This window comes from Homalodisca vitripennis, chromosome 2 (genome assembly GCF_021130785.1).
Source record: "Homalodisca vitripennis isolate AUS2020 chromosome 2, UT_GWSS_2.1, whole genome shotgun sequence".
In the NCBI taxonomy this organism is placed as follows: Eukaryota; Metazoa; Arthropoda; class Insecta; order Hemiptera; family Cicadellidae; genus Homalodisca; species Homalodisca vitripennis.
Window position 1 is genome coordinate 163,965,227 of NC_060208.1, and position 10,272 is coordinate 163,975,498.

A 10,272-nucleotide genomic window follows, 5' to 3' on the forward strand; every position below is an offset into this window, starting at 1 on the left:
CAGGTTAGAAAAATTATGCAACTCATTTTTTAATGTCAATAATTTATCACAGAACAAGTCTTCTGCCATCATGTGGATCTTTAAGTTCTTGCACAGTTTGAGTTTTGTAAGGATGAAAATGAAGGCACTGGTGCAAAACCCTCAGCAGGGATCTATTTGAAAGCTCAAGTGGTAAATGCGTGCTTCTTGACACACAGCTTTGGATTGCAAGTAACTGCTAAACACACAGCTCCTATAAGTATACCAAGATAGTATAACCACTAACGTCTTACTACTTTACTACCATGATGACTGGCGAGAAAACTTCAAAATCCATCCCTTGTAAATCTGCTCAAAGCACATGTGTGAAAAACTCAATAGCAATTGTAAGATAATTGTATAAAAAGAATGATCCTGCATTGTTTGAAAATACAAATTACATAATTGCGCAAGAGAGTCCACTATTATTTATATCCCAGAAAGAAAATTAATTCGTTCTCACTTGTTGCACTGACATTTCATGCATATGACAAGTCAACATTTTGTTTGGCTTACTATTTTAATTGTGACACGGCATAGGTTTTCAAGATTCTGTTACATATATTAAAATAGCTTAGCTGCACTAATACAATATCTACATGTCTATTCTGTGAGAATGTATTGTGTAATATTATTGTCCAGGAAAATTACATTACGATATTGGCTTAAACCTGAAAGATGTGTTTATCAAAATCAAGTTCATATTAGATATCTTTATTGTTGTTTTAGTAATTTACCAATCAACATAGTACTTGCAAGTAAAATTATAGCAAACTATACTTTACATTACACCTTCATACTATACTAAACCAACATTTTACATTCTGTGAATATTGCTAATCACAAATTGTTAAGAATTACCTGAAACAACTGGTTCAGCTGGCTGCTGTTTTGGTGCGTCAAATCTGCTGGTATCACGTTTTTCAGTGGGATCATTCACTCTTGAGAACTGGATATAATCATCACTGTCTTCTGATGTACAAATTTCATTAGATGGTGAAGGCTTCAGAATAGATTTTTGGCATTCTCTGCTTCTGGTAGTTCGTGTAAATATCTGCAGGATTACTAATTCCTGATTCAGATGTAACAGCTGGAGGATTATCGCTGTGTTTAAAAATGATTTTCATACAGTTTTCATCACTTTCCTTGTCTTCTTCCCTGTCATTTTCCTTGTCTTCTTTGAATGACACCCTCCGTTTCAGAACTTTGGGTTTACTAACTTCCAGCTCTGTATCACTTTGTTTAGCACCATTTTTCTGAACTGGATCCACTCTCTGACTCATCATCACTGCACTCTTCATCAGATTCTTCCTCCACATCTTTGCCCATCCTGAAAAACACAACAATGAATTCAAGCATCTGATGAACAAACATAAGATAAAAGCTTTGGATAAGAATCAACAGTCAACGAAAAGTTAAATCCAGTGTTAAATCACCCTTTGTTTTGATTTAGTTCTCTTGGCTCAATAAATTTTAAAAATCCTAAGAACTGAACTTAAAAATGATATAATGTTCAGACTAACTCGCCAAGTTTTAATTTGCCCAAATCTTCTTCTTTTTCCTACTTTTGAAACACATATGGCATGAAACACATATGGGCATGCATATGTTAAAAATGAGCAAATATCTTTAACAAATCATATTGGAAAATATACAAGAAAGAACAAAGTTTAAATTGTATAATGCACAAATATGAATGTTTCATCATATTGAGTCCAAAGTTGTAGACGGGCAGATATATGTTGTGATGTAATTAAAGTACACATCCATTCTCCAATAAAAAGAATTTCACTAAACTCCTTAAAATTGTTCAATACCACCATTAATTAATGACTAATGTTTATTTTCCAAAAAAACATCTCTTTGCTACAGAAATTGAATATCAAATTTTGCAATTTGGCAACAACGGACACTTCAAATTAAAACTCTTTCTCTTGTTCAAAAAGTGCTCAGTAAACAGAAATATCCAATTTATGTTCAGCTTAATGCCTTTTATGTCATGAAGAAGGGGAATAACTTTCCATTTTAGGAAAGGTAAGTCTGCTCTTCCTACCACATTGTCACTCTAGTTAAAAACCTGGCTTTCTGATCATTTTGCACATAAAGTGTGGTAAAAATACATTTTGTGATGAATTCCGAATTAACTGAGATAGTAAGGATTAGCAAAGGATAAAATTAATTTATGTTTTAATGTAGAAACTAACTTCTTATCGCTTTTAAAGGCAATATTAGACAATTTTATACACAAACCATAATCTCTAATCTATGGCATGATATTGCTATTATCAATCAGTACATGAGGGGAAAGCTGTTTGACAACAGTATGTACTAAATTGTCTACTACAAGCAGCATCCCACCTGTGCAGCTCATCCTCCAACTCTTCTTCCTGATCCAAAGCGTCGAGTAGTTTCCACAGATCGTCTTCAGTCTCTACTTCAGTTTTCCGACCTTTCCTCAACTCTGCCAGTTTCTGTCGATGTTCCTTCTCCTTCTGTCTGTGTCTTTCTGCAAGAATATTGTAAATAATCAATCACAAGAATAAAAAAGAAACTACAGTAATTGTTACACAAAAAAGATATACCAATACCCTTTACTCACTGGTTTCCGAGATGAAGTGGTCTACTATTCAATACAATCATAGTTATAAATCCAGTTAAAATAATATTAAAATGGTAGAGCAATTACTTAAGTTAAAATAATTTAGTCACTTGTTCCCCACCAAAAAGGGAGTTGTTTATCAAAGCTCCTTTAAAAACGATAAAATAGACCCCACCATAGGTAAATTACAATACAGGAATACAATACAATACAGGTATTCAAGGATAGGATCAACCATACACAGTCTTAATTGAAATTTCTAACTATGTGTATTTTTAGAAATAAATTTTAAATGTCTTACTTTTGAAATAACACAAAGTATAATATTTGTCAATTTCAAAATATATAGATATTTTGAGATTTATGAGTAATTTGTACTGCTCCCTACATGTGAAGCTTCTGAAACATTAAAGTTCAGGATCATATATTGTGTAAAAAACACCACCAAAAACAATTTGGGACATCTAATTACCTCTCCACTGTTTTTCTTCCTCTTCATCGTAAGGTTCAATGATTTCTTGGCAGTCAGCTGATCCAAATACTTCATTATCACTTGGGAATGATTTCCGCGTGGTCAACAGTTCTTTTTCCTTCTCTAGCTTCCGCAGCATCTCCTCACTATCTGGTAAATACGTGGAACTATAATTCAAGTTTGTTTGACTCTTTCACTGCTGACATCTATACAGTGCAGACTTCTATAATTCAGTATTTGCATACTGTCAAAACTTTTGGAATAACATTAAGAATGGAAAATAAAATTAATTAATTTCATATGGTCTATGATTTTATATTTATTTGGCAGTCTGTGACTAAAACTAATAAATAACAAAGCTAAAATTTTAGTTTATAATTATTATAATGCCGCTAGTATGATAATATTTGAATTAATAATACCTCCCAAAAGTCTATTTTATAGTAATCTATGTGTATACCTTCAATGAAGAATGTTTTAGCATAAATAGTGTAGTAGTAGAGTCATAGATATTGTATTTATGAAAGTATATGACTTTTGGAAAAAAACACTACTTATTCACTCATAATAAAGGTCAACCTACATCATTTGTTTTTTATACACTCCGAAATTACTATAAAATATCATAAGTAACCAATTTTCTATAAATTAGATATATTTTGTGTGATATCTTGTTTACTCATATTTTGATAAAAATCTATAATTTAGTCGTCAATTAAGTCTTTATAATTTTTTCCTAAAATATCAATGTTAAAAAATAAAGATTATTTTAAATAATAAATGTTGGAGGTATTTATTGTGCACACACACATATTTTAATGTAATAATCACAAAACACACACACACACTCCAAATATTAAGTATCAGCTGTTATTTGTTTCATTGTTGAATTGTCATCTTACTGTGAAGAAACTTGAGACGCAACATAATTGGACTAAACTTGGATTAAGTTAATTATTTCCTACCCGATTGATTTATAAAACACTGTTCTATTTGGTATAAAATGTTCTACAAAAGTTTATTTTAAATATTTTAAATGGTCAATACTTTAAAAATTTTATTTTCAAATTCGTTCAAACTTTTTTATTTATGAATCATATTAACATAAAGTTTTAACCAAAATTTGGTTACAATTGGTTAATTGGTTTTATAAATATTGTAAACAAAAAATAAACAAAACATATATACAAAAAATACATATAAACAAACTTATAAGTGAAAAGAGATAGGCCATTATTTATATTTAGTTTTTGGGTCCATGTATTCCATAGAACAATATCCTTCAATTTTGTAATGAGACTTTTGAAACCCTCTGCTATATAGGACTGAAAAAATTAACAACTTTAAAAAAATTTTAAAGACTATCCAATGTTTTTTTTTCATTTTTTTTTTTTAATCTGATGCTCATCGTGGCATCTGGTTTGTTAAGTAATCAAAGTCCAAGGCTACAAAATATAAGTCTTCATTAATTGTTCACAAAAAATTAAAATTCAACAACAAGCCAAATACAATAAGCTATATTGCTTAACCCTTTTAGTACCAAGAGTCGATTTAATCGGCACCCAAGTAATGACGAGAAATGCTGAGGACTGACTAAATCAGCTTTTTGAATATTAATTATTCTGTTACCAATTATTGACAAATGGCATTGTACTTAGTCTCATTGTATACATAATAAATCAAATAAAAATATATTATCTATCTTGATATGATTTGTTACAACAGGTTTAAGCTATTTGACAAATAGCAGAGTCGACTTATATATTGGTGCAGATTTTCAACATTTTGCACTAATATATACAAAAATCAAAATTCATTACACACATACTTACTTTGTTGAAATGATCACTTAAATATTTTAAGTAATAGACTACTATCATACCATTATATTTATCTTTGTAAAAGTTGTGAATTATTTTAGTGGAACACTACACAAATACCCTAAGAGTGATTGGCACTGAGGAATATGTCTTGTCAGCACATAATGCTCAGCACTGAATGCACCACGTTCTCAATAAGCACTCAAAGGATTAATTAAATATGCGGTGAACATAAATGATCTAAATATGACAGTTAAGCTTCTTAAATAAAATAACCAAATAAGTAACACTTTTAACTAAAATCATGAATTAAATAAAACACCTGTTGCAGCAAAAATAAACAGGATTTTAAGATACAAGAGAATTCAAAATTCGAAATGATTTTATACTATTTGGCAGCTAATAGAAATATTATATTAATATACTAGATTTATAAAGTAAGGCATCAAGATCTAAGTGTTTAAAGTAATATTAAAATTATCTGAAATAGTACAAATAATAGTACCTGAAATATTACAAACAAGATTTTTGATGCTTTACACCAGTTAGCAATCAGTCAGAGTAATCAGTAACTGTGCAAATGACAGTAAGATTTTATCCAAGTTTTAAATTTGGTACTGAGAATAGGTTATTTGTGACAAACTAATGCCATAAAATAATAAAACAATTTTACTTCCTTACGTTGGACTCTTCTCTGGCAAATGTCAGCTGCCTGTTTGGCTGACCTTTTGGCAAACCAGCCATCTCCAAGACACACCAAGATTTCGTTAGTGTGAACCAAGTTTCCCCTCATTAAAGCCTTTTTACCAATTGGCACCATGATGGTATGTGTCAATTCATCCCTCAGTGAGAGCAACCTATCGCTAACCTCCTTGTGATCATCCTGGTAGTCTTGCCATCGCTTGGTCTGCAACTCATTGCGTTCCAACGCCTGTAAATTATATTTCTCATAATATTTGGGATTATTTTATCTGTCAGTACAATACACAATAATGATAAAATGTCCATTACAAGCAAAATAAAATGCTGAGTCAGAGTGGACTTAGGTGTGTAATCCATACTAGAGTAAATTATTAGTAAATATAATAAATAATGTAAATAATTTAATTATATACGTTATAGCAGGAATAAAAATGTGCAAAATTAATTATGATTCTTCTAACTGACTTTCCTGGAGTGGTTAGGCCACATAAGCCAAACTAATACCACAGGTGTCAAGGTCAAACAATACAATCACCACATGACATCTCCTTACCCAATTCCTGTCAATCACTCAGTCTAGAGATGATAGAACCAGTGAAGTGATATTATCGGTGACTTCAGTCACTTATTAATATAGGAGACAAATTTTAGTGACCAGTGACTACATTTAACAATAAATGTTGTAGTTTGGACGTTAGACAATGGTTAAGACAAAGTTGAACATTTTGGAAATGCAATTGACCCCATTTAAAGTTTAGAGTAATATATAGTTTTTAAATTACAAATTTTTAAGCTGTTATCTTTTGTCTTTTCCTCGAAATGAAGAGGAAAGTTTTTATCGGCAGAATACATGTGGTGATCAGGAGTAGCGGCGACTGGTGGCGATGCATTTAACACAACTCTCACCAACATAATTTCCTTTTGGGAGGCAGAATACAATAACTGTTCCTCGTAATGACTTTTAAATTTGAAAATAGGTTAAACAAAGTCTGTTCTTTTTCATACTGTAATTTATTTTGATCCCCAATGAAGAAAATTCGTCCAAAAACTAGTGGCCTCCGGACAACACCCAAGTAACAATTTTTCTCTGATAAACATTTTATTTAATAGCAAAATTCAACATTTACTAAATAAAATTAAAAATAAACAAATGAATCACTGAGATATTAAAGATCTGATTTGCTATGTATGTATATAATCTTCAGTACTTTTGTATTATCAGAAGGCCACTATTCTTGGAGAGTTTTTCTTATAGGGGACTTAAAAAAAGGAACATTATTAGAAAGAACAGACTTTATTTGATTTCCTATGAAAACTAAATGTCATTATGACAAATGGTTTTTGATTTCTGCTTCCCAAAAGGAAGCAATGTACCAAGAAGGAGGACGCTCTGTCTCTATCTACTATTTGGTATTCGCCTAAGTAGGTAAATACATACGTAAGTTAAGTATTTTAAATATGAAAAATTAAAGTTAACGTTTACTAGCACTCATGTGATCTGTGCTTGGGTTTAGGTACTATCTAGAGGGAAGGCTTTCTTATGCCGGAAGTGCGTCACTGGTGGCTAAGGACATTTCCGATACGTAATTCCCAATCTCAGTAACCAAATACAAGCTCAAATCACGTGAGGGCTCGTAATAGTTTTCTTTATCTTCAATACTATTAGCAACATATTTGTTATAATGTAATCTAAACCTACTTATACTGCATAGCAAAAAGTAGATGGGGACATAGTGGTCTCCTTCTCTTGAACACTGCTTCCTTTTGGGAGGAAGAATACAAGAACCGATTGTCATAATGACATGTAATTTTGACAGTAAGTCAAATAAAGTCTGTCATTTCTAATAATGTAATTTTTAGGTCCCTGGTAAAAAAATCTCTACCAAAAGCAGTGGCCTCTGGATAATACCAAAGTAGCCAATTTAAAAAGTTAACTATCAATTTTAAATATTAGCTTAATTAGGATTATATTATTTATTTTGATCAAACATTATATTTATAATCATACATTTAAAATGTGTTTATGTTAATACAGATGATTTAAGTTAAAAGTTAAATATAATAATCAGTAAAAGTTGATTATATAGATTGGTATCTACACAATATTGATATAACAAACCGGGTCCGCTTATTGTACTTTACTCTAAGACTGAGACACAAAATAAATTGGGAAACATTAGTAGACTAATGAATAAATGTAGGATGAGTGTACATTATACAAATGTATTTTGTTTCCATAATAAATACTTAACTCTTATTGACATAATGGGTGATGCAGGTAGACTTATTTCGGGTAGGGTACGATAAGCGGACCCGGTTTTTTATATCGAAATTGGCAAACAATATTACTTAATCATAACCATCGATATAATCAATCGATACTGATTAATTATTTTAAATTATGGTACTTTGGGATTATACCGACCACACCAGTATGAAGAACACAAAAATAGAAATTTATAGAAACAAACATGATAGAACGAAAAAAACAACTCTTCAATTACAAAATTACAAACTTACAAGCATTTCCAGGTATTGTGATCGGTATTGTTGTCGCTGTTATCTTATCTTTCTCGAGAATCCTGATTACGGCAGGCCGCGCGGCATCACGTGATTTGCACGGTACATCATTGCCTTTCCATTACAATTCAACAATTTATATTTCTGATTAGCCCCTCTAGAATTTGATATTTTACTGATAGGTACTATCTCGAGGGATGTTTTTCTTTCGTCGACATCAGCGCGGGGCAGCACCGAAGGTGCTGTCGAAGCCCGCGCTGATGGCCGGAGGCACTCGCATTTTGGGTGGCGGAAAGTGATCAAGAATAAAAACAAGTTTTGAGTGTTTTTTTAATAAAAAGTTTAGTTTGGTAAATGTTTGTTTTTGTTGAATTTTTGTGTTTGGAGAAATGTAGAGGTAAAACACGGAAGTACAACAAAGCGATGCACCAGCTGAACGGGCGGCGAGACTCTGCAATCACGTTATCTACTAGACGCTCGACTTTGACCTCTGTCTGAGGATGGGGAGGTGTTTGCGATAAGACAATTCCTGTTTTATATTGACGAAATATTGTTCTACGCTAATCTAGTAATCAGTAGAAACGAAATGTGAAATAACGATTCATGTCTGGGTGTGGTCGGTATAATCCCAAAGTACCTAAATTATTAACTTAAATAGTCTATAACAACAGCTGTAAACACTTTAAAATAATACACGTATGGTAATATTTCTATTTTACATAAGTAATTTTAATTATTAAAAATGGCAGTCAATTTTAGAAAACTACATGACATTGCTTTGAAAGATGATAAGACATAAATAAAATATATTGTTTTTGTGGCTTCAACATGTTGGACTCGTACCGAAAACCCATTATGTGAAATTTGTGGGAAAGAAACAACTGTAACTGTGAGAGGAGCAAAATATTGTCGTCTTCAGTTTTCCTAATTTTTGTTATAATAATTTGTTTGATCACTGTAAATATTACATTCATATTTTAATTTAAAACATATGATTGTTATTGAGGACTATAGATACTTTTATATCGATTGATGGTCTAGGATTTGAGATGCGAATATTAGATATCGAAGACTACATTCTTCGATATAAAAAACCGGGTCCGCTTATCGTACCCTACCCCTTATTTCACATACCTGATCATGTGTCTGCTGTAGTAAATATTGAATATTATATGCTGCTTCCTTAATATAAATATTATTTTCAGAATTACTTGATGCCATATTGAATAATATAAAGTATACTATTATATATTTATAAAACTTGAGATTAGCACCACCAAACAGTAACTAAGGCCTAGCTTTCTTGGGTTCAACTACCATTACACAGCAACTAATGCTTAATGTTGTAATTTCACTCACTCCGCACACATAATATTAAGTAACACATTGAAAATCTGTCATAGCGCAAAACAGTATAATATATTAAATTTTGAAGACGAACATGTTCTCCTTCACAACATAACCTCTTTCCCAAACATTCATATTACCAAAACAACGCATGCAATATGCATATGCATGATTTCATGGTACGGTATTTTTTTTCTTTGTTTCCTAGGTAGTAGTGGTGTAAGTTTAGTATCACGCGTTAGGCAAGTTAATTAATGTGATAAAATGTATGCAGCCTCAGCCTCATATCTTTAGATACACTAAACACACCGCTTTGTAACATTAATCAGACAAAAAATTTCTTGATATTTTAATTTGTATTTTCTACTGCTTTGGTATAGAATTATCTACTGTATGGAACTCGCACGTGGAGTTAAGTAGAGGAGGAATGCGTCAATGCGTCCTCCACCTATCAGGGCACCCTGTCAATAACTTTTCATGCATTTCTAAAAACATTGCGCATGGTACATTATGAATTATTTACTTAATGCCATTCTAAGACTTACTGCTCTATAGTACTGAGCTGAATAGCGAACCAAAACATATTAAAAACCCTATAGATATATTTTGTTTGACACAGAAATATACTATAAATATTCCGGTTTAGTATTGAACAATAATGAAACGTAAGCAACAAATAAAAGGAACAGTTGGTGATAAATGTAGACTAATACAATGAATAGATGAGTAATATTATCCTAAATATTAAATGTAATACATTCCACCTAAATGAAAGGTAGCTAATATATTCATTA

The 10,272-nt window shown here is 31.5% G+C and overlaps 1 protein-coding gene across 1 annotated transcript; it reads right to left on the bottom strand.

The window, feature by feature from the left end:
• Nucleotides 1-1,094: 1,094 nt before the first annotated feature.
• LOC124354980 (unconventional prefoldin RPB5 interactor-like protein) lies at nucleotides 1,095-9,822 on the bottom strand. The gene is made up of 5 exons (XM_046805819.1): nucleotides 9,266-9,822; nucleotides 5,591-5,840; nucleotides 3,090-3,239; nucleotides 2,377-2,524; nucleotides 1,095-1,348 (listed from the first exon to the last, which is right to left on the bottom strand). The coding sequence occupies exons 1-5, from the start codon at nucleotides 9,350-9,352 to the stop codon at nucleotides 1,261-1,263; spliced, it is 723 nt and encodes a 240-aa protein (XP_046661775.1). The 5' UTR covers nucleotides 9,353-9,822; the 3' UTR covers nucleotides 1,095-1,260.
• Between the last annotated feature and the right edge of the window lie 450 nt (nucleotides 9,823-10,272).

Coding starts and splice junctions, on each gene's coding strand:
- LOC124354980 (XM_046805819.1), bottom strand. CDS start 9,352: ATGGCATCAAGTAATTCTGAAAATAATATTTATATTAAGGAAGCAGCA. Junction 3,240..5,590: donor TTGCCAGAGAAGAGTCCAAC/GTAAGGAAGTAA, acceptor CGTATTTACCAG/ATAGTGAGGAGATGCTGCGG. Junction 2,525..3,089: donor GGAAGAAAAACAGTGGAGAG/GTAATTAGATGT, acceptor ATATTCTTGCAG/AAAGACACAGACAGAAGGAG.